The sequence below is a fragment of the Bactrocera oleae genome, chromosome 4 (assembly GCF_042242935.1).
Source record: "Bactrocera oleae isolate idBacOlea1 chromosome 4, idBacOlea1, whole genome shotgun sequence".
NCBI lineage: Eukaryota > Metazoa > Arthropoda > Insecta > Diptera > Tephritidae > Bactrocera > Bactrocera oleae.
The window spans coordinates 36,813,987-36,839,612 of NC_091538.1; the positions used below are offsets into that span (position 1 = coordinate 36,813,987).

At 34.0% G+C, this 25,626-nt stretch overlaps 1 protein-coding gene and 1 long non-coding RNA gene across 21 annotated transcripts in view; both read left to right on the forward strand.

Moving 5' to 3' along the window:
- Zasp52 (Z band alternatively spliced PDZ-motif protein 52) overlaps positions 1-25,626 on the forward strand; it is a 76,050-nt gene that overhangs the window by 13,849 nt on the left and 36,575 nt on the right. For all 20 annotated transcript variants that reach the window (XM_036371982.2, XM_036371983.2, XM_070108152.1 and 17 more), the window contains one exon: positions 14,433-14,571. In XM_036371982.2, the coding sequence (XP_036227875.2) occupies positions 14,461-14,571 (111 nt within the window). In that variant the 5' untranslated portion in view covers positions 14,433-14,460. The remainder of the gene's footprint in view (positions 1-14,432; positions 14,572-25,626) is intronic.
- On the forward strand, positions 14,719-20,663 carry LOC138856977 (uncharacterized). Its single transcript, XR_011395954.1, has 2 exons — positions 14,719-18,871; positions 19,880-20,663. It is a non-coding gene; the product is annotated as an uncharacterized lncRNA (long non-coding RNA).

Consider the following 25,626-nt stretch of genomic DNA (forward strand, 5'->3'; position numbering starts at 1 on the left):
AAAGAAGTTCCCGATGATGCCATACATTTATTTTGGTCCAATGAAGAGACAAATAATTTCAATGCCCTTAAGCTCAGTCGAATCCCAACAGAAGCTTTCCTTTCAACTGCAAAAGACTCAGTTAAAGGAATTGGTATAAATGAAAGTGATAATATTTTGGAAAGAGTTAAACTTTTCAAAACTTCTGAAACGCAGGGACTGCCCTATGAATTGACACTAAAAACCTCCGCCAAATATATGATTACAGTGAACATAAACACGTGTGATGGCTTGGTTAATGGGCAGCTGGACAACTTATGCAAATTGATTTCCATTGTTCTTTTCCAACAATTCTGTGGATTAAATTTTTGGAACCTTCTGTTGGTTTGATAGCACGATCAAAAAAGCCTCATCCTCTAGAAAGTTCTTGGACACCAATTGAAAAAGTTCTAAAATCTTTTCAATATAAAAGAATTGAACAAATTTCAATTGAAACAATTGCCTAGAGCTTCAATATATGTCGCTTGTAGTCGAGCTACTTCTGCAGAAGGTCTATTCATAATAGGAAATGTTTTTCCTCCTAACAAATTTTCTGAATCGGATCCCGTATTTAGGGAACTGAGGGAATTGAACACAAATAAAGCTTTGACAACAAGTTTCAATTTTATGATTTCCCGAACATCAGGACATCAAATTTTATTCCATAATGTTCAGAGTCTTCACGCTCACATTCATGATATGAAAAGCGACTGTTTGATGCTATCTTCAGATATTTTATGTTTTGTAGAATCTTGAAGTTATCCTTGCGAAAGTTTTGATATACCAGGATTTACTCCAATTAACGAGCTGAGGATAGATAGCACTTAAACAACCAACAGAAATAAACGGGGCATTATAATATATGCAAAGCATAGTATTGCTTGCTCTATAGAATCAAAGGCTGTAAAGAAAATTTATTCAGGCCGCAAAGTTTTAGAAGCGGTTGTGTTTATATGTTTCAATATTAATATTCTGGTTCTATATAGAAATTCAGCTTTCTCTGTCAGATAATTAATTGTAGAACTTCAGGAAGTCCTTACTTCTAAGTTAGGCAATCAAAATGTGCTAATTGTTGGAGATTTTGACATTTGTTTAATGTCTACAGGGACTGCAATAAGAAATCTGCTCCAAGAAAAAAACTTTAGTTCCCTGCTTGGTGCAGAATATTCAACTACACCTGCCGGTACACAAATTGATTGGGCATTTTCAAACATGGTATAGGAATTTTGACAGTAGTTTTTAAGACAATTTTAAGAAAAATATGTAAATAATCTAATTAAGAAAATTTAAATTAATATATATATAATTTGTTATTATATATGACATTATTGTATAAATATATGATAGAAATTAAATAGTATAAGGAAAAAAGAAATATAATTTGGATATATGTATAAGAATCTCTATAAAAATTTATGTTTAATTTTGTAAATATTATATACAAACTAATATAATAATATTATATCATTTTTGAAGTTGTTAATATTTATTATTTTTAAGCTAAACATGTATAATAATATCGATATAATAAATAAAAAATGTTATTCATTGTTCAAAAACGATTTCTTTTCATACTTCTCAATACAGTTGTAATTCATTCTATATAAAATCAATTATAAGAGTATACAAAAAGCACAAGAACGATTTCTTATAATTTGAGTAAACTTAGTTTACAAATTGCTCTAATTATTTTCACTGTGAGTGAAAAGTAAATAACTAAGGCAACAGTTCCTACTTCTAATTATTAAAATATATAAAGAAGTCTCAAACGAATATACCATTTAACTTTGCGAGAGTATAAAATGTTCTTTTACATCCGAACATAGCCCTTCCTTACTTGTTTTGAAATTAAAATTATAATATAATATAAGATTAAAGATGTTAAAATAGTACAATTTCCGATATTGCTTCGATCGAAAAAAGAGTTGTGGAAAAATACATATTTTTAACACTAGAACTACGAATATACGAATATATATGGTAAACCTATTTCAAATAGGTGTCTCTCTCTCTAAAAATTAGAATCGTAAGAACAAAACTATCTATAATATTATTCTATACATAAATTTAATAAAAATCATGACATTATCGTAAAATATAATATTAAATAGGAATAAAGAAGAAATGGTATAAATAAATGATGCAACCGGTCATTTTAATCGGTTCGTAGTTCTAGTGTTAATGTTGGATGAAATTAAACTACTATTAACTCACCCTGTATGATATTTGCTTTAGCACCAAATCTATGTCAACCAAACTTGCTGGGAATGAATCCTTTCCGCATTTCCGTAGTTAGTGTGAAAATTTCTGAATTCGGATTATAACGCCCACTTCCAAAATATCGGCTATTGGAAACTAATAAAAGATCGTTATACCCTACGACAGAAATATTAAATTTCACATTCAAGATGTCGCATAAGGCTTTAAAGGAATTTGTATTAAAATTGAACAAAACGAGTGGGATCACCAACCCTTGAATGAAATCCTATAGATTTAAACCAAATTTAGTGCATAAGATTATTTCGACATTTCTACGTTTTATTCCGAAAATGCTCGAAATCGTACTACAACTACGCTTAAACAGCTATTACACACAGACTCTTTTGACCCTCGTTTTCGTCAAATTCTCTTTTGGTGTCGCTCTGTGCATTCACACGAGCAAAAAGAGTCCAGCAACTCGAGTCTAGTTTTTCTGAATTCCTTTTCACAAAATTTTCGTAAAGATTTGTGCGGCTCGACTGCGCAACACTTAGATCGTGTTGCATTTTTCATTTGTATGTTGGGATGATGGTCTCACATTTTGCTTGCAATGAATTACCATGAATATGGTAGAACAATATGCATAATACCTACCTATAGTTTCAAAGAAATACTTAAGACGGGAATTCCCTAATCCACCATAATGTATTGAATATCCGCTTCTAATATTTTCAAGGCCAAATTTATAACAGCAATTTCCTAATCTTAAGTTCTCTGGTGTTACTTAACATATGTACATATGGACATAGATTTAGTGCACTTCCATTGATAATTAGAAATATTACTGTTACTTGTAAGGGAGCGATATTTTTATTAATTTATTACTAGTAGATCAATACTGTTTCTCTCGCCTCTTTAAATGCGTAGGCAAATAACCGTTATCATTTCCATTTAGATGTTGTTCATTTGTTTTTGTTAAATTTTGTCTTAAATTCATTGGACAATGATTTAGCGCAGTTGTAGTTTTCGGTCATTATAGTCCAGTCATTTAAGCTTAAATTAGGTAAGAATCTCGGAATTCAGATACCCAGCTGTAAGTCTGTAAATACTTGTATATTGACACCCTAACAGTTGTCTCAAAACCTATATATGGTAGGGTGTACGCAACTATTAAATTTCAAGGTCAAAGGTCACAAAAATCGGTTTTTTGCGCTTTTTTTGTAAATATCTCATTTCCTATGGGTTTTTTGCTATTGGTATTTATTATCAATTATGTAGAATACAAAATTCTCTACAAATTTTGTTTAAAATTTTTTTCATACGGTGAACCGTTTTCGAGATAGAGGGCTTAGAGCGCGCAGTTACAGCATCACTTCAGGTCAACCGGTGCCTCCGATCAAAAACGCGCCATATATAGTTGATGAACTATCGATAAATCAATGATTATAAATATTTGTCAATTTTTATTAACTATTATATTATATTTTATCATTTTTTCCTAACCTATCCACTTTTTATTCAGTATTAATTTATTTAACAACACTTACCTGCCCATGAAATTGCAGAATTGTTAATGAAAATATAGGAATTATATTTGAATTTAAACCTTATTAATATTAATAACTTCTCACATGATAAAAAAAAATAAAAAAAATGTATTAAAAAATATCATTCAATACATTTATTTTTATTAAAAGTAAAAAAATGGAATAAAGGGTACAAAAACTACAATTTATAATTTTAATCATCTTCTTCCTCTTCATCGCCGTCTTCCGGCTGCTGGTAAATTTCAAACTGGTCTTCATTATCGTCTTCAACGACATTTGTTTCAAGTTCTTCCATGATTTCGGGGTCAAAAGTTCCATCTTAGTTAATGTCGCTCTGATATGGTAGAGCATTGAGACAAGCTTGCCCATTACATTGGCCACAAGCTAAAGAGCATTGCAAGCCCGCTTTCCTGCATCCGCATCGCGAACCACAACCACTCTTGCAGTTGCAAAAAATTGTATTTAGCAAATGTTCTGGAGCAGGTGGTAAAATTGTCATGATAGGCTCCAGAAAATCGTTTCGCATTGCCCAATCCCATACCTGGGGTTCCAAATAATGCCCTAACCAAGTTTGAACTTGATAATATACACGTTCGAAATGTTGATGAGCAGCTGCACTTGTTGGTGGAATATTTGAATGCTGCACAGGTTTATTAAGTTTTGTAGACTTGACGTAATGCATATAACGAAGATGATCGAGACTTTTCACAGATTTCGGAGCATTATAGACTGCCAATAAGGTTTGAGTTCCACTCTCTAATAATCTCTGGGCCGAACAATTTTCTTCCTCAAATGCTGCAGCTAGTTCATCCAAATTGGTCAGTTTCTCAAAAACTTTTAAAAATGTTTTTTTTTCCTTTTTAAAAAGCGCAGAAGTTGTGTTACACCCACTTAATGCGTGCAGAAATAAAATATGTGTTTTGGAATGAGGATAATTATCAAAACTTTTAGTCGAGTATATCTCCGTTTTTACATTGCCTTTCCCAACTTTTTTAAAGAAAATTTCTTGTTCGTAAGACAGTGTACGCCCAATTAAAATGATGAGTAAATCAATATCTTGTCCTATTATTTACAAATTTACAGACTTTAAAGAAGATGCACTTAATTATTTTCTAATTAAAATGTCATTAGTGATAATGGGAATATAATTATAGTAAGATTTAAGTTTTTCCCTTCATTATTTTTTAATTTTAGGAAACGGTGATCAGTATTATTGAAAAGATAAAGATTTAAGGCATGAAGAAAATGATAAAATATAATATAATAGTTAATAAAAATTGACAAATATTTATAATCATTGATTTATCGATAGTTCATCAACTATATATGACGCGTTTTTGATCGGAGGCACCGGTTGACCTGAAGTGATGCTGTAACTGCGCGCTCTAAGCCCTCTATCTCGAAAACGGTTCACCGTATGAAAAAAATTTTTAAACAAAATTTGTAGAGAATTTTGTATTCTACAATATTGATAATAAATACCAATAGCAAAAAACCCATAGGAAATGAGATATTTACAAAAAAAGCGCCAAAAACCGATTTTGTGACTTTTGACCTTGAAATTTAATAGTTGCGTACACCCTACCATATGTAGGTTTTGAGACAACTTTTAGGGTGTCAATATACAAGGGTATCTGAATTCCGAGGTGAACTTACTATAATGACTGGACTATTAGTTGTGTTTGGTCTAACAAACAACTACTCTCGGTTGTGAAGTTGCATTTAATATTTTATATTATTAAAAATTTAAATAAAATGACAAAAGGAAAATGCTGTGCATTTGAAAAAAAGAAGAATTATTTGTGAACTTTACCAAAACGGTACAAACCAAGTAAAACTGCTAATATAGAGAAATTTTCCCAAAAAAATGCTGCACAATGCCATCAAAAATATTAAGAGTGATCCCCATCTGTTAACTCAAAACCAAATTCGTAAGGCGCCGCCTCGCAAAACACCCCCCGCGAGGATAAAATAATTTTCAAAACTTTAAAGCTGATCCTTTTAAACTCTTACGTGCAAAAATGGTCGAAGTGAATGCAGAATTGGCCTTAAACGTGTCAAGTAGACTAGTGCGGAGACGGTTAAATGAACATAATTTGTTTGGGCGTTTGAGCAGGAAAAACCCTCTGTTGTCGAAAAAAAATATTAAAGCGCACTCACAGTCACAGATCAAAAGATTTACATTTTTGAAAAGGACACTGTTTTCGGACGAAACTAAAATAAACCGCATTGGTATAGAAGCCTGATGGGAAAACATTTGTGCATCGGGAGAAAAACCAAGAAACCAATCCAAGATATACAAAAAAGACCGTAAAGCGGTGGAGGAAATTTAAAAGTTATGGGGTCGTTTTCATGGCATGGAGTTGGACCACTAGTAAAGATAGAAGGGAATATAGATAAATTCTCATATCTTGATATACTAAAGAATATACTGGAGTCATATATATATAATGTTATGCCAGTAAGTTGGATCTTTCTGCAAAAATACTTGTATACGAGCAAAAGTGATGTAAAACTGGCTTACACAAGAAAAAATTTCACTTCCCGATTGGCCAGCGCAAAGTCCAGATCTAAACCCGATCGAGGAACTTGTGGAATGATAAAGGAAAGGTTGGGCAAAGAAAATTTAAAAATTTCGACGAGCCTTGGGCAGGAAGAATGGAACTCTATTCCTTTACACAGATGCCATAGGTTGATAGAGACTTGCCACGCAGATGTGAAGCGGTGATTAACAATAACTGTTATTCCACAAAGTATTAATCAGGTTATAATAATATGCTTTACAGATCTTTTACAGTGCACTAAATACATGTCGAAATCAATTTGGACTTTATAATGTCAAGTGAAACAAACGTTGGATTTTTATTATAATAAACTAAGCATTTTGAATTATTTTAGTTGTTAGTGAAGTAATGAATGGTGTTTGTATAATATACCGGTTTTACTTTCTTCAAATGTATCTATATTAAGTATTGTATTTTAGTATAAGAAAGTGCGCTAAGTCTCTGTCCATAGCTGTATACCATACACATAACCAAAAAGGTCTGCGTTCGGCCGACTCTTTTTTGTTTTTGAAGTAAAGTAAAAATACATGTAGCTCTGTGCGTCTGTATATATACGGACTAGTAACTCAGGTTTTGAGATATCGATGAAAAATTTGTCGCCCGCCCTTACCTCACCAATGCGCTGATCATTTGTCGGAACTGTCAATATCGGACCACTTTAGCATATAACTGTCATATAAACTGACCGATCACAATCAATATAAAGATCTTTTTATCCTCCTTTATGGGATAAAACATGTACCTGAGAAGCTATAATATGCTTCAGTGCAGCCGAAAGTTAACGCTGTTTCTTGTTTGAAGTTCAAAATGATAAAACAAAAATATATAAGAGTCAAGTTTAACGTCGAAGATGATTTATGATAATTTATCCTTTGTCGATTCAATGAATTCAAGCTGACCCACACCACCACCGCCAGGCAACCCCACACCATAATTTAACCCCGACCGTGTTTCACTTTACCAACAAAATTTGGTTTTCTGGGGTAGTTCCTGGCTTGCACCATACAATTTGTCGACCTTTTATGCCGAAAATGCAAAATTTGCTTCTTACATCACAACTAGTGCTTTGAAGGTATACCATACAGCAGCTTACCTCTGCATATGAATGAAATCAATCTTGACATTGGTCTAAACCCCATATTACTACCATAATGGTGTCTGATTTTCTAGTTCAGTTTTTTTCTTATGTACCCAATTTATTAAATTTTTAGCATTTTGGTTGCCTTTAATAAATATTATATTATTACATACTTATATGTACGAGTACTTACTATATAATTAATTTCTTGAATATTGCATTAACCTTTTTATACTCTCGCAACCTGTTGCTACAGAGTATAATAGTTTTGTTCACCTAACGGTTGTTTGTATCACCTAAAACTAATCGAGTTAGATATAGGGTTATGTATATATAAATGATCAGGATGAAGAGACGAGTTGAAATCCGAGTGACTGTCTGTCCGTCCGTCCGTCCGTCCGTGCAAGCTCTAACTTGAGTAAAAATTGAGATATCTTTATGAAACTTGGTAGACATATTTCTTGGTACCGTGAGACGGTTGGTATTGCAGATGGGCGTAATCGGACCACTGCCACGCCCACAAAACGCCATTAATCAAAAACAAATAACTTGCCATAACTAAGCTCCGCAATAAGATACAAGACTGTTATTTGGTACACAGGATCACATTAGGGAGGGGCATCTGCAGTTAAAACTTTTTTTAAAAAGTGGGCGTGGTCCCGCCTCTAATAGGTTTAATGTGCATATCTCCTAAACCGCTAACGCTATAATAACAAAATTCACTAGAAGCAAATGTTTTTAGCACTTCTATTGACGATATGAAAATAATTGAAATCGGGTGGCAACTCCGTCCTCTCCCCATATAACGGTACTGTTAAAAACTACTAAAAGCGCGATAAATCAAGCACTAAACACGCCAGAGACATTAAATTTTATTTCTGAGATGGTATAAATTGGCTTTATAGAAACCGCGTTCCAAATTAGTCAGTGGGCGTGGCAGAGCCCACTTTTAGGTGAAAACCCATATCTTGAGATCTGCTCAACCGATTTCAACCAAATTCGGTGAATAACGTTCTTTTCACGTTTTTATGCCATAGTGCGAAAATGGGCGAAATCGGACTACAACCACGCTTACTTCCCATGTAACACCATTTTCAATTCCATCTGATTCTTTCACTTTCCACTATGCAAATCAGGTAACAATGATTATATCGGGGTAAAACTTTGCGTGAATAATGCAATTAAAGTATGCCACCTTGCGGCCAAAAATTGTCTAAATCGAACCAAAACTATTCAAACCCCTAGGTACTAACTATGTGGACCCCAGTGCCTATAGTTGACCTTCTACCGAAAATATCAGTCAATCCACAAAGAAATCTCAAACGAGTATACCATTTGACTTTGCGAGAGTATAAAATGTTCGGTTACATCCGAACTTAGGCCTTCCTTACTTGTTGATTTTATTATTTTACAAGTATGTATGTATATTACTTGTGTCCGATCATGAGACAAACTTAAACTCATGACGACGCAGGTTGACAACTAAAAGTATGTACATACATATGTATGTACGCTTAAACATTCCTGATTTATTGTTTGAAAACTGAAAATACTCTGAAGACGGCCGTAAAGTTGAGTATCTCCACATCAAGAGCACTTACATAAATAAATATTAAATAATTATGCGTCACAGTATGCTTGATTAACTCACATTCCTTTCTAAAGAAATACAACATTATCTTTACTATGTCCGCATGTTTGCAAGTATGCATATAATCGAATTTCGGATACGAACGGGTTTTTTTTGTATATTCATAATATTTCGTATATTGAAAATAAATGTATTAATCAAGGTCAACATAACGGTCGTTACATTGTCGATGAGTCACAAGCAAAAATGTGGCTGCAATGGGTATTCATTGATAAGAAGAGGAGTGAATCATTCAGACTACGACTGTAAATATTCACGTAAGTTTATGTACCTACCCCCTGTCTTTAAATCATCTAGTTATAAGACTGGTATTTTTGCAATGTTTTGTCGTACGAGATGTTAATGGTAAAATTTCAGTTAGAATCGCCGAGTTTAGTACTACTTCAAAATATACTTACATACATAAGTACATATGTAGCATATATGTAAGTGCTTTTAAGTTTTTGCGAGGCTTAAAAGAACTGGAACTTATTTGGTGACTGAGTTATTACACTTTGCGTTCGTTCTTAAAAAGTCCTTTATAGGCGTGATTCGCCGCATATGATATTCTATACCCTTCAGTTCGCATCATTATTCTACTTGTATACCAAGGTTTAGGTGGTACAAATAAGCGTTAGATGTACAAAACTTGTATAATTTATGTACCACTGTCGATCATAAAGAGTACTGAAGCCGACATCGCTTGCACTCTCATAATATTAAAATGTAAAATATATTTCCAGTTCGATTTTAAAACATCTATCTGCGTTCCGCAATGATATTTATTTTCAAATGTCTGCGCAATATCCCCAGTCTGGGATGCCCCAAATATTTCACGTAGGTTGGATTTTAATTGTTATTTCGTGCTTCTAATGTAAGTGGGTGCACATATGTACTTATATGCATACGTACAAATGCATATAGTTATAAATAAATAAGTTTATGTGTGTACATATGCCTGTATACAAATTTACAGTACGTACAAATACATATTGCGATGCTTGACTTCGATTGTGTCAGTCAGATGCAGACGGACAGATTGAGAGGTAAAGCCAAACCTCAACTACAAGTACGCACTAAATAGAGGAAAGTTATTGCGCAACATCTAATTCAATTTTGTAATTAGACCTTGTCAAGCACTAACCTACTTTCGTCGGATTTTGACAACAATACAATAGCATTACTTTTAAAGACCAGCTTAAAATAAATTATCTACACGTGATTTCAGTGTACCATATTATTTTTCTAATAAAAACTAGTAAGGAAGGGCTAAGTTCGGATGTAACCGAACATTTTATACTCTCGCAAAGTCAAATGGTATACTCGTTTGAGATTTCTTTGTGGATTGACTGATATTTTCGGTAGAAGGTCAACTATAGGCACTGGGGTCCACATAGTTAGTACCTAGGCGTTTGAACAGTTTTGGTTCGATTTAGACAATTTTTGGCCGCAAGGTGGCATACTTTAATTACATTATTCACGCAAAGTTTTACCCCGATATAATCATTGTTACCTGATTTGTATAGTGGAAAGTGAAAGAATCAGATGGAATTGAAAATGGTGTTACATGGGAAGTAAGCGTGGTTGTAGTCCGATTTCGCCCATTTTCGCACTATGACATAGAAACATGAAAAGAACGTTATGCACCGAATTTGGTTGAAATCGGTTGAGCAGATCTCAAGATATGGGTATTCACCTAAAAGTCGGCTGTGCCACGCCCACTGACTAATTTTGAACGCGGTTTCTATAAAGCCAATTTATACCATCTCAGAAATAAAATTTAATGTCTCTGGCGTGTTTAGTGCTTGATTTATCGCGCTTTTAGTATTGTAGTGTTAACAGTACCGTTATATGGGGAGTGGGCGGAGTTGCCACCCGATTTCAACTATTTCACACCGTCAATAGAAGTGCTAAAAAAATTTGCTTCTAGTGAATTTTGTTATTATAGCATTAGCGCTTTAGGAGATATGCACATTAAACCTATTAGAGGCGGGACCACGCCCACTTTAAAAAAAAATTCTAAATGCAGATGCCCTCCCTAATGTGATCCTGTGTACCAAATAGCAGTCTTGTATCTTATTGCGGAGCTTAGTTATGGCAATTTATTTGTTTTTGATTAATGGCGTTTTGTAGGCGTGGCAGTGGTCCGATTACGCCCATCGGCAACACCAACCGTCTCACGGTACCAAGAAACATGTCTACCAAGTTTCATAAAGATATCTCAATTTTTACTCACGTTAGAGCTTGCACGGACGGACGGACGGACAGACAGTCACCCGGATTTCAACTCGTCTCTTCATCCTGATCATTTATATATATATAACCCTATATCTAACTCGATTAGTTTTAGGTGATACAAACAACCGTTAGGTGAACAAAACTGTTATACTCTGTAGCAACAGGTTGCGAGAGTATAAAAAAGTAAACTCAGCATAAATGTTGCTATTAATACACTTTTCTTGTACCTTGAGCATTTATGGCGCTCATGTGCTATGTATGTGGGTAAAACATTTGGAATAGTCCATCCTGATGTTTTCACTATGTGCTCTATAGTACCAATGGACGATTTTAGACATTTCTAGAAGAAGTAAATGTAATTCTTTAAAAAAAAACAATGTTACCAATTTTTGTTTTGTATGCCAAAAATGCGCAAACAAAAACAAAATAAAAATTGCGAAAGCTCCGGTTTGAATTAAGAACTATTTACTTTACTATTTTCGAGTTTTGTAGAGAAATTAACAAATATAAAATTTAATAGTTGTAATTTGAGATACGAAACGGCTTGCAGAGATACACAGAGTACAATAAAATAGATAATAAATAACCGAACCAAGATTATCTAATAAAATATATGTAGGTCTATTTTATGCTATCAAATAATTAATTTTTCTTATATTACACGTAGACTTCCAGGGCACGTCTTGCTAACATTTGAATTTTCCAAAATACTTACATGTTTTAAACAACCTAAACATGATCATTACTTCTTTTCCTGGACTAATTATATCTACAATATATTTAATAAATAAAATCAATTTTTTGATATTTTGTTAGATTAGGTTAAAGTTTAAATAATATTTTCGGGTATTCTAATCAATATATGCTTATACGTTGAGATTTGACAGTGCTAAGAAAAATTAAACTCGTTACAAATACCCGCTCTTCCTTAAAAATAGTCATAATAAATCTTTTTAAACAAAAGTTAGAATTACTCGTAAAATTCACTAAAAAATCTCAAAAATAACGCTCGTAGCTCTACGATCTAGTAGTTTTCAACACAACTGTTATATGGGAAGTAGGCGTGGTTATAATCCGATTTCACGTTGTCTAAGGAGGAAATAAGTACGTTAAACCGATTAGGGGTCGGGATCGCGCTCACTTTTTAAAAATTTTCAGCACACAGATGCCTCTAACTATTGCGATCCCCTGTACCAAATTACAGTTATGTATCTTAAGTTATGTATGTAAGGCTTAGTCTTTATAAATTTTAGATTAGTGAAATTTTGTATTCGTAGCAATAGTCCGACCCTGCCCATCTACAATACCACCTTTCTTATAGTACCAAGTCTCATCAAGAATTTTTCCTCAATATATACATACATATGTATACCCTATATCTATCTCGATTATATTTTTAGGTCATATAAACAACCGTTAAGTAAACAAATTATATTATATTTAACTCCCTCGCAAATTGTAAAAATGTAAGAAGTGTGAAATATATATAACGTTGAGGTGTTTTTTCTGGTGCTATTTATAAAAAAAAACTATTTTTACTATCTATTAACAAGGTATTCATTCATATTTTAGCAATACATAAAAGAACTGGAAACTATTACAAGCTGTTGAAGTATGGGCGTGCCAAGTCTGTCACGACTGAGATCTGAAACGAAAAAATAAATAAATAAAATGTTCGCTAAATTGCGGATGATAATTTTTTACACTATATTTTTGGACTTCACTGATTCTTTTAGAATTAGAAAAAAAATGTTATTTGTTGAATTTCAAACTTAAGACTTTTTGAAACTAACTATTTCGAGTAAAACGCATTTAAAGTTTCGGGTAAAGTTACGCCCAGTGTCTACCGGCCAGTTGATATATTGATATCGTGTCATTAAAATTATCAAAAATAAATAATAACGAAATTTCCATATGCATAACCATTATCAAATATATTTTAGACTTGTGCCATATAAGTATGTATGTGTGTTTGAAAATATATATTATATTTATTAGCTTTCTTCGGTTAAAACGCTTGGATTGATTTAATTCATACCGACGCGGCAAATAATTCTTTACAAGATTTTGATCAGTCGGTTTGTATGACAGCCATATGCTATAGTCGATCTAAACAATTTCTCCTGAGATACCACTTATTACCATTTGCTTAAATATATAATCGATGCCAAATTTCGTGAAGATATATCGTCAAATTAAAAGCCTTTCTATACAAGTACTTGATTCCGAACGTTCAGTTTGTATGGCAGCTATATGCTATAGTGGTCCAATATCGGCAGTTCCGACAAATGAACTTATTGAATAACCAAGATTGTATGCAAACTTTCAGATAGATATCTCAAAAACTAAGGGAATAGTTCGCATATATACAGACAGAAGGACATGGCTAAATCAACTCAGTTGGTCATGGTATGTATGTATATATTTTATAGGGTCTCCGACGGTTCCTTTTGGGTGTTACAAACTTCGTAGAAAACCTCATATATCCTGTTCGGCGAATAAAAATGGGAAAATACGTATACGAACTAATATGAAAGTGCTTAAATTTCCTGATATAATAAAATTACTTTAAGTGTATGGCAATGGGGCCAGAAGTATTAAAACACTACACATTGCCCGCATGTATAAAGTTGATTGTATATACATAATTTCTATCTTTATTACTTACGATAATTGAACAATTTTTAAGTTCGATTTGATTTGTTTTTATAACACTTGATGTAACTTGATAAAACTTCCCATCGATCAATATGTTAACGATATTAAATGCCCATGGTCTATAAAATGGCACAAAAAATGAGTTTGCATTTTCTACAATTAAATGTTATGCATTTTTGTATTTTGATTTTAAACATTGACCCTAAAATTAAATGAGGACAAAGTCAGTTTAGTATATATTCCCACAAACATGAACAGAAAACATTCGAATGTTCAGTTTTCCTATTAATTTCTCGTGGGTGTACAGAATTTTTTTATTACTATTAGTTTTTACAATTTTTCGGTGAATTCCTGAATTTTTATTTTAACCTTGGCTAATTTTATTATTTTGTTTTCGAAAAACTCGTCGTTGAATATTTTTGGTTTGTTGTACTATTTATTTCGCTATTGTATTAATTTTTAAGTTCATGAATAAAATTTTCTTTTCTCTTTCATTACAGATAAAACTGCAAGGAAAGAGGAAGAAAAATGGCTCAGCCCCAGTTACTACAAATCAAGTTGTCGCGTTTCGACGCCCAACCTTGGGGCTTTCGATTGCAAGGTGGTGTAGATTTTTCCACACCACTGGTTGTGCAGAAGGTTTGTACAAAAAACGTTTAATTATGTAAATACATATAATATCTCCACGATTTGTACACTTATGTACAAATATAATATTAATGTAGATGTATTAGTATGTTTATTTCTATATTTATTTTTTTTTTGAACATTTTAGCGTATATTTAAATAATAATTTTTCTCCGTCAAGATGGAGGTCGCTGTGAAGACGTAATAGAGTGATTTTGCGCACGTCTCGCTTACGGCTTTTATTAATAGTCTTGACCGCCGATTTGCTGGACCGGCCGTTTATACATATGTACATAAGTATGCATATCTACATTTATAAATCAAATGAGTCTGTTTAAATTTTTCAAAAATATGTTGCATTTTAGCGAGATATTTCGCTTTTAGTATTCGCAAACCAAAAATATCCTGTGTATATACATACATTAGGGTGTCCCAAAAAAAAAAATAAAGTTCCTTGTTTGTGTCGCATACCCTCTTAATTTGTTTCAATCATATCGAAACAATTGGAAACTGAGTTTGGTGTAGGTAGGATTACGATAAACCGTGCCGATTTGCATCGAAACTTGTCAATACTTGCTTATTACAGCTGGCACACGCGAACTACTTGAGTAACGGCGCCTACAACTTAATGAAATCTTATATTATTATCGCAGAACAACAAAATTCTTGTCAAATAATAATGTACATTGGTTTAGCTACGAGAATAAACATAATAGGCAAATAATGGTAATGATAAAAAATCTACACCACACAGGTGATGCACAGTCCATCTTAAACGATTTAAAAGCTCAAGGCTTTACTGTCTTAAATGCAATTAATAAACTTATATGGAAGACTAAAGAACCGCTAGATATGTTTTTAGTAGTATTCAAAGTTACCGAAGACATTAGGAAAATCCATCAGATCAAAATCATTCCTAGTACCGTTGTCAAAGTTGAGCCTATTAAAGCATCTTAATTATTTCCACAGTGCAAAAACTGTTAAGCTTTTGGACATACAAAAAACTTCTGCGGTAAATCACCGAGGTGTGTGAAATGTGGAGACAAACCTTCAACTATTGAATGCAGCAAAGCTGAAAAAGATCCTGCTAATTGTTGTAACTGCGGCGATTCTCATCCTTCAAGCTACAAGATATGGGTTTTCACCCATATAGTGCTAAAAGTAGGCGGTGCCACGGCCACTGTCTAATTTTGAACGCGATTCCTATAAAGTCATCTCATGCCATCTCAGAGATAAGATTTAATGACTGGCGTATTTAGTGCTTGACTTATCACGCTTTTATTAGTTTTTAACAGTACGGTTTTACTGGGAGTGGGCGGTGTTGTCACCCGATTTTACCCATTTTCACACTGTAGGTAGTGCTGAAAACATTTGCTTCCAATGAATTTTGTTATTATAGCTTTAGCGGTTTAGGAGATATGCACATTAAACCTATTATGGGGCGGGACCACTAAATTTAAACTGCAGATGCCCCTCCCTAATGAGGATAATAGGATTAATACTCTAACTTGCAACCGATAGAAGCGAATGCTCCCCAGGGAAGCGTATTGCGGCCAATGCTTTATTTGGTTTTTACCAGTAACATTCCAACTGAAGTTATGTAACAGCGACATTAGAGGATGACACCGCATTATTAGCAGCTGGAGAATTAACCTCAGTATCTACTCCATGAGTGTAGACAGCAGTCAATGCAATTACGAATGGCGCATCTAAATGGCGCATCAAATTAAACGACTCCAAAACAGTTCACGTCGACTTTACATTGAAAAAATCGGCATATCGTTCAATTTATATAAATAATATTCATATACCATATCATAACAGTGCTAAGTACCTAGGTATCACCTTAGATGCTAAGCTTCCCTGGAAAGAGCATGTAAAAAATAAGGAGTGAGCTTGATATGAAATTTGCTGAACTTTACCACCCAAAACAAGTTGTTAATATACAATCAAGCTCTAAAGCTAGTTTGGGCCTACGGAGCCCAACTATGGGATTGTAGAAGTCAAAGCTCTATTGCCTATTGACTTTTGTTAATGCTCCTTGGTACATTGGATTTGCTGACTTACACCTTGATCTAGGCGTGAATTCAGTGGTAAAGGAAATAATCACAATTGCAAAGTCTCAAGAACTTAGGCTTGGACAGCATGTTAATGAGGAGGCTTCCAGACTCATCGAAACAGCAGGGCGAGAAATCCGATTAAAACGCAAGAAACTTTCCGACCTAGCAAGGGAAGAGTAGCAGCAAATAATTAGAAAATAATTGTTTGTTAGTGTTTTGTTTTTATATACCGTCATCTAAGCGTGAATTCGGTGGTTCCCTAGCAAGGGAACAGTAGCAATAAATAATTAGAAAATAATTGTTTGTTAGTATTTTATTGTTATATACTAGGCACAATTTTAAAAACAAATAAATAAACAAAAAATGTTATAATTTGTGTTTCTTATACATTAAACACATATTTTTTGTTCGATAAACATGTCAGTGAAACTGCGCAGTCTTAAAAAATATATATTTTTAATAGGTACTGCGAAACACTAAATAACTGGATTAAAACTTTCTTTTAATAAACAAGTTTTATCACTGTAAATGTCAGTATTCTCGAGTGCATTATATATAAGGAAAAGGATCCTATACTTACAAAAAATTTTCCTAATTGTGTAAAGAAACTTGTGAATTTATATTGAATTTGAAGGGATTGCCCCGCCAATACACTTCAATTAAGTAAAACAAATTCAGATAAGTTTTTTATGCAACTACTACGGGAGCCAGGTCGACCGGGTGAAGTGGACAAAAAAGAAACCGATAAAGAAAAAAGGGCGCTCCTGAGAACTAATGAGGAAAAGAAACGGTGATCTAAATAAATCGCAAGGTCAACTCCATCGACATCATCATAGAAGAAGACTCATCTGATACGGGCACAATATCGTAAAAAGAAGATTGGTCAATTCAAGTCGGGTGCTTGCAACACAAAACAACAAAAATATCAACGCGGAAAGCCTTCATGGTTGCTGGGCAGGTGTCACTTAAGTATGGGGGATACTGTAATTGTTTTAGAAACTACTACTGAATTTCCCATTAGTAAGTCCTCAATTCAAAGAATTCGCACAGAAAAACGGGAATCCATTAAAAATGATTTTCAAAATGCGATGCAAAAGTTTATGACGGTTTATTATGTAATTATTGTCTGCTTTAGCTGTGCAAATATCAGAAAACTCATCAGGAAGACAACAGGCAAAGGCGGTTTGGAACGCGAAGAATTGTTAACTTTTGCCTGCCACTATCAAATGTATAAGTTAATATTAAAAAGCGTATTCGAATCAAATATCAGTCAAGTTCTATAAATTTTATCTTCTGGCAATTGGCTGTTTCCGAAATAGAAAACATGATCAAATTCTACTAATCTGAATTGCTCAAATGTATAGTCCAAGATGACTATGGAGTATTAATTGAGCTGTTAGTGATATAATTTAACAATAGACTTTCAGGTACCATGTACCAAGCCAGATGGACGACGGGGGCGATTTGTATAAGTTAACAATAGTTAATTAAGTCAGTCTCTTGAACTGCCAAAATTGCAACCTATGCAGTTTGGATTTCTGAATGACCGACAGCCGCAATTCAACACCTTGCAGTAGCCACCGACCGTGTGACCGGCGGATGTAACGCAATGCCTTACACAAGCTTAGGCGTCAGCAGAAACTTAGAAAAGCAGCGTCAATGGCAGTAGCGGCGATAGTAATAGTAGATTATAAATAAGAGAAATGTTATTTTAATAAAACAGTTTAAGAACGGAACTCAACTTGTGCTTATTTAAAATAACATCATTCCGTGGTAGTCGACAACACCGTCGCTATCGCATAATCGGAAATATTATTTAAATAGTTAGTGGGTAGTCGACAACACCGTCGCTACCAATCACAACGCACATAAGTATTCAAACTACTTATAGTAAAAGTAGCGATAGTAAATAAATAACTATTATTTAAATAGTTCGTGGTAGTCGACAACACCGTCGCTACCGAATAAAGGAACAATAAAAGTTTAAAGATAATAGAAATATAACTGGCGCCCAACGTGGGGCTCGTGAAAAGTGCTGTCAAAAAAAAATAATAATAATAACAAAACCCCATCGTCATTGTCGCGGTACATGAAATTCGTCGTTACGAGAAAAGTACTGAATTTAATCCGCAAATTGCCATTCCAACGTGGAAGAAAGATTACAAGCAACGTGCAAGAAGGAAGATCGGAACCAAGGAGGAAGAAAGAAGATCACAATCAACGTAGAAGAAAGAAAATCTCAATATAATTATGTAAGTTAAACCCCTTTTCATATCCGCCATATATCGACTCTTTAGTAGTATTTGTATTGACTGTAACTGTATGACTGTGTAACTGTCGACTTAAACTAACGAATCAAACGCGGGCAAGATATGAATGAACAGCAGTTGCAAGGTATTATCTATGCGGCCGTTAGTGCCGCACTGCAGGTTCAAAGAAAAGAATTCGAAGCCAGGATAGAGCAGCTTACAAACCAATTCACAACTGTGACAGCCCCCGAAATCAAGGCCTACGAGCCAATAAAAATTATAGACGGTGTCGAATGTCATGAAGGGCTGGATGCAGTTAAGTCGGTCCCAGAGTTCGATGGCTTACAGGAACTATATGTGTCCTGGCGGGAGGCAGCATCTCAAAGAATGTCTGATTACAGACGCCAGAGCGTAAATTATTTGACACAAGAAAAAAATGATGTATCCCAATACAAAAATCAACACGATCAAGCTGCTTATGATGCAGCGGCAGAAATAGAAGCTGAAAATGTAGCCGGCTATGAAACAGATACTCTTAATTTGTTAGCGGAGAAGGCGATTGGAATCCTCCATGCCAGTTCACATATTTTCCCTAATATTGCTACGAGGCAAATAGATCGGAGCAACGCTTATCGCCAGAATATGGTCTTCGAAGTGGGAGAAAAATCCAACAAGAGGTTGGGCGACAAGGTCATCCCATTGCATATTGAAGAGAAGGTTGACGCTGATTTAGGAACAACCGTTCTTATTAAGGGGAGGGTGGTTCACAAGGACAACCTCAAATGAAAACTTCCGATACAGTTATTTTGATACAGTTATTACAGAGGCGGTTATGAAGGAGGGTTTTAAGAGAGTTACAATAACCCAATTGCTTAGGATAGCTAGAGTTAAGGTTTTAGCGAATAAAGAAATAATAATTTTTGTAATCAGCTTCCCTAGAACTAAGTTACTATGTAAAAATATTACTATTTTTTCCCATATCGCATGCTGGCCGTATATTGCACTTGTTAGATAACATCATAGCTGACTGTGAAGGTAGCATCACCGCTGTTACTTCTTGCGTTGACACGCCAATGATAACGTTCTGTAGAGATGCCGTAAATGGAAGACGACGGTATAGTGGTGGTAAATGATGCGCTGGTCGAGGTTAGCGTAGATGATGGCCCTGAAATTTTTGTGAACGGCCCTTACCTTATTACGTTTAAACGCACCGCCTTTATCAATGGTACAAAACATGTCAACTTCAATGACTATCCGAAGAGACTTCCCCAACTGGCGACTTCAGCGCGACTCAACGTAACCTACCATCATGCCCTGCCAAGCTTACCATTCCTTCACAAGTTGAGTAAAAAGAACTTGCAACGCATCTCCGAACTACGCATACGAACAATTGCTACACCAGTCGTTACCGCCGTAATCTGTGCCATTATCTCCGTAACCACAATCGGATTAATCGTTTTACTGATGCGTCGGCGACGAAATAAAACTTCGGAGGCTGTGCGGCGAGTACTGGAAAAGTTGGGTATGGCCGAGGACGCCCATATTTTGGAAGAGGGAGTAGTTAACAATAGTTAACTAAGTCAGTCTCTTGAACTGCCAAAATTGCAACCTATGCAGTTTGGATTTCTGAATGACCGACAGCCGCAATTCAACACCTTGCAGTAGCCACCGACCGTGTGACCGGCGGATGTAACGCAATGCCTTACAAAGCAGCGTCAATGGCAGTAGCGGCGATAGTAATAGTAGATTATAAATAAGAGAAATGTTATTTTAATAAAACAGTTTAAGAACGGAACTCAACTTGTGCTTATTTAAAATAACATAATTCCGTGGTAGTCGACAACACCGTCGCTATCGCATAATCGGAAATATTATTTAAATAGTTAGTGGGTAGTCGACAACACCGTCGCTACCAATCACAACGCACATAAGTATTCAAACTACTTATAGTAAAAGTAGCGATCATAAATAAATAACTATTATTTAAATAGTTCGTGGTAGTCGACAACACCGTCGCTACCGAATAAAGGAACAATAAAAGTTTAAAGATAATAGAAATATAACTTTTATACTGAAAATAACACTTTCCAGTACTTAACTTAATATTACAAACAAGGATAAGTTCGATATTCGTTCATCGTGACATCGCACTTTAAGCCATGGCTCCAATGTATTTTAGCCCTAAAAACACTTTCTCAGGATATGTGCTTTTTGAAGTCAATGAAGACTTATGAACAAATCGATACAAAGATCTTGAAAGGTGCTTAACAGAAATAAGTCTACCATATATCGTATATAGCAGATGAAATAGCTGTTTGTGAATAAGAAATTAAAATAAAAATTGTTGAAAATTTAACCAAAGAGAATCCGTCAATCAATCTTATCTAAGGAAAAACATTGTTTGGTAAGTTTTATTAATAAATATGGTGCGTTTATATTATTTTTTAATAAATTAATAATTTTTATTTGTGTTTTACAGGAAATAGGCATTTACGTCTTCGTATTGATTTTTTAATTTATACTGACTTAAAAAGAAACTTATAGAATAATGTTTTTTATATATAATATTAAATAGTAATATTTTTTGGGTATATTAGTGTTTTATTAACTAAATATTAAGGCGTAGTTATTTTGGTAATACACACATATGGTATATTCAACTTTAGAACGCGCTAAGGAGTATCGGAACAATGCACATTTACGCGTCATTAACCAATGAGCCCCGAAAAAATAAAAATAAAACTTTGAACTGCAGTCCTTTTTATTTGATATAAGTTATTAACTGTGACCAGTTTGCTGGTAAGCAGTACCATATCTTCAAGTGTACGTAATGCCCCTATGCTGACGGCAATATTTCGTTGGTAGTGGACCTTTATTACATCAATCCACGAAGTTTCATTAATTGTCAGAATAAACACTTGTTGTATATACTCGTCAACATGGTTTGATAATGATTGAATTAACATTTGAATTAATTTGAATTAACATTAAAAAACAGTCTAATCCCACATACCGAATTTAAATTTACTTGTCATTTTTAATCCCAACCACCGTATTGAAAAATAGAAGAGAAAAATTTTAATAATATAAAGAAGAAATAACAAATAGAAATTATTTTTAAATAAATATTTTTTCGCGTTTGAGTACTTCATTCAAATTAAAAAATTTAATTTTTAGTTTATAATCCCAAATTGTTCGGGGTCGTACATAATATCGAATACAACACTTGCGGAAGTTACTAGTTACCTGGAATCGAACGTGCAGGGAGTCCGATTGTTCAGCCATAGCGTGACGATATTAAGAATTGTCTACTTATCTTATATTATCAATATTCTAACATTCAGATCTACAGTTGCAATGTATCTATTTTTACAACAAACTTCAACATTGTGTTGTTTATGTATTCTAAAAAAATTAACTACACAGCAATTTATCGTTTACTTATGCTATTCGGAGAAAACAGCTTCTCCAGATTTTATCATCTGTTTTGTCTTGTTTGCTGCTTATGTGATTTTCCCTTATCTTTTTTTTCGGGGCTAGCAATAAATTTACCAATTAAACATCGTGCTGGTTGTTTCAAGAATTTATTATGAATTAAAATGATATTTATATACTTATGTATACATATATATAGTTAACAGAAAGAAATAAGTGCTTTCCTTAAATATAAAATCGTATGCTCATAATTAGTTTTGTATTAATTTCTACCTTTGTCGATTTTATGCAATAAATGGATCAGCTGCTCAATTGATTAATTTTGCTAATGAACAAAAAAAGGCTTTAACTTTGGTTGCACACAGTACCCTTCTTAAATCAAAAACAGTTTTGCATACAAGAACTTGATTTTGATGGTCGGTTTGTATCGCTGCCATATGCTATAGTGATCCGATATCGGCGATTCCGACAAATAAGCAGCTTCTTGGGAAGAATAGCGAATATGCAAAATTTGAGTTCGTTACTTTAAAAACTGAGGGAATAGTTCGCGTATATACAGAGAGAGGGAGAGACATAACTAAAACAACTCAGCTCGTCACGTCAGCCTCTTAGGCTCTCCGACGCTTTCTTCTGGGTTGTTAGTGCCGTTTCAGACAGGGATGCAAAAGAGTCTGATCTTTTTCAAATTTTCTTTTGGTGTCGCTCTGGGCATTCACACGGTCAAAAAGAGTCCAGCAACTCGAGTCTAGTTTTTCTGCATTCCTTTTCACAAAATGTTCGTAAATATTTGTGCGGTTCGACTGCGCAACACCGCGCAACACTGCATGCTGCGTATTTCATTTGTATGTTGAGATGATGGTCACACATTTTGCTTGCAATGAATTACCATGAATATGGTAGAACAATATGCATAATACAAGTACCTACCCGCTAAATAGTCTCAAAAAAATACTAAAGACGGGAATTCCCTAATCCACAAGAATGTATTGAATATCCGCAACTAATATTTTCAAGGCCAAATTTATAATAGCAATTTCCTAATCTTTAAGTATTAAAAACTCATAATTTCTTTACTGCGTATTAAAAATTCATAATTTCTTTACTCCATAATCTATATCTTAATTTTCTCCTTATTTACAATTTGTCATAATATTTCTATTATTCTATGCATACATATTTGCATATTACATACAAAAATAGATAACAGAACTCAAATTTGCGATCGAATTCATTTGAAACCGAGCGCTCTTGCAACCATTCAAAGGATTTGAAAGTGAAAAGGAATGCTGAAAAGGGTAGCAGCGAGCTGTTACGAACAAGAACACAAAGCGTGCCACCCGAACACGAGTGGCACGGTCCCTTCGTCTTTCCTCGTCGTCCCCTCGCCCACAATAAACTGGTTTGAGACTCTTTTGCGTCCCTGTCTGAAACGGCACTTACAAATTTCCTGGCAAACTTAATATACCCTGTTCAGGCAATAATTACATATAAGTATGCCAGCTAGTTTTGCATGATTTCGATAAATGTTTTACATCCATGCGGCAAAGTAAACTTTTGTACTAAACGATGCTAAGTGAAATATTAATTTATCCAATACCTTTAAAAAAAATGACTCGAGGTCAGAGTTGTCGAGATACTAATTCAAAATTATTTACGGATTGCAAAACTTGATGATCTTCATAAACATTTGGTGCACTTTATAATAAAATTCATTCGATTCAGAATCGAAATGAAACTTTCTAGATTAACGCTTTTGCATGGTTGCCAGAGAAGTGTACAAGTTTTCTGGGACTGAAAAAAACTGACCGAATTAATGTTAAATTGAATTAACCAGTTAATCAAAGGAATTAGTTGTTTTATACTATCGCATCAGGTCAATGGGATAATGGGAATGGATGACATCTTATATAGGAGAAACTTTTCAACAAATTTCAAAGAAATGTATGCGTAACATTACCACAGTGAGATCGTTCTAAAAAAGATATCTTGAGTCCCCTATTTAGATTTTACAAAGGCCGATAAAAAGCAACTAAAAATAATACTATATTTTAACTTAGTCTTCATTGCAAATTTAAAAGAAATCTTAAATTATAATAAAACAAGAAAAAACGTTAACTTCGGTGCAACCTTAATATTAATATCCTTCACAAATACAAACGCCCCTTACAAGAACTTGATTCCGAACGTTCCATTTGTATGGCAGCCATATGATATATTGATCTGATATGACCAAATTCTGCGGAGAATAATTTGTTGCCTTAAGCGATAACCCGTGCCCAATTTCGTGAAGATAACTCGTCAAATAAACAAATTTTCCATGCAAGCGCTTTACTCCGATCGTTTATTTAATATCGCAGCTATATGCCATAGTCATCCGATCTATACAATTTCTTCGGCGATTAGATTATTGCCTTAAATAATAATCCATGCCAAGTTTCGTGAAGATACCTCCGAGTTTGTATGGCAGCTATATGCTATGGTAGCTCGATATCGGCCGTTCCGACAAATGAGCAGCTTCTTTGTGAGAAAAGGACAGGTGCAAAATTTCAGATCGATAGTTTAAAAACTGAGGAACTAGTTTGTATATATACAGACAGACAGACATACAGACACATAGGATCTCCGACGTTTCCTTCTAGGCGTTACAAACCTCTTGGAAAACTTAATATACCTCTTTTGCGGAATCCGGTACAATGTAGACATTACCTTTTCCCATATTCTAGCCTTTGTTTTTTAGTTTTCATTGGATCTTTGCATTCCTTGAATACTTTCCACAAATTTCCTATGGGATTTAAGTCTGAAGATTACGCAGGCCAATCCATAATATCAATTGTCTTGCCACTGTACCCATCTTGAAAGCATTTCCCACTTAGAAATGTGGAATAATTTCTTCAAGTATTTGGACGTTAAGGTGTTTGTTCTTTTTTTCTTAAATATATAGTAAATTAGTTTTGAATGTTTTACAATGGTTTTCTCATCATTTTCCACAAAATTGAATTTGCTTTTGTCTGATTACAATACGTTTTGCCGCTGTCTGAGGGTAGCAAGTTCTCACGTCCGTAACTGTATGTATGTATATGAAATATTTTATATTTAAAAATTGCAGTTATAATTGGGTTTGGGGTCAGGCAGAGTTTATTAATTTTTTAATCAATCGTTTTTATATCCTCTTGCTTGAAACTAAAAAACTCTACATATTTTGGTCATATCGCAAACTAACTGTAAAATAGTCATATCTCAAAAATGTTCAAAAAAATTTTTTTTTCAATATGTATATCATATCTTAATACACATATCTACCTACCCAAGAAATTTCATTATCC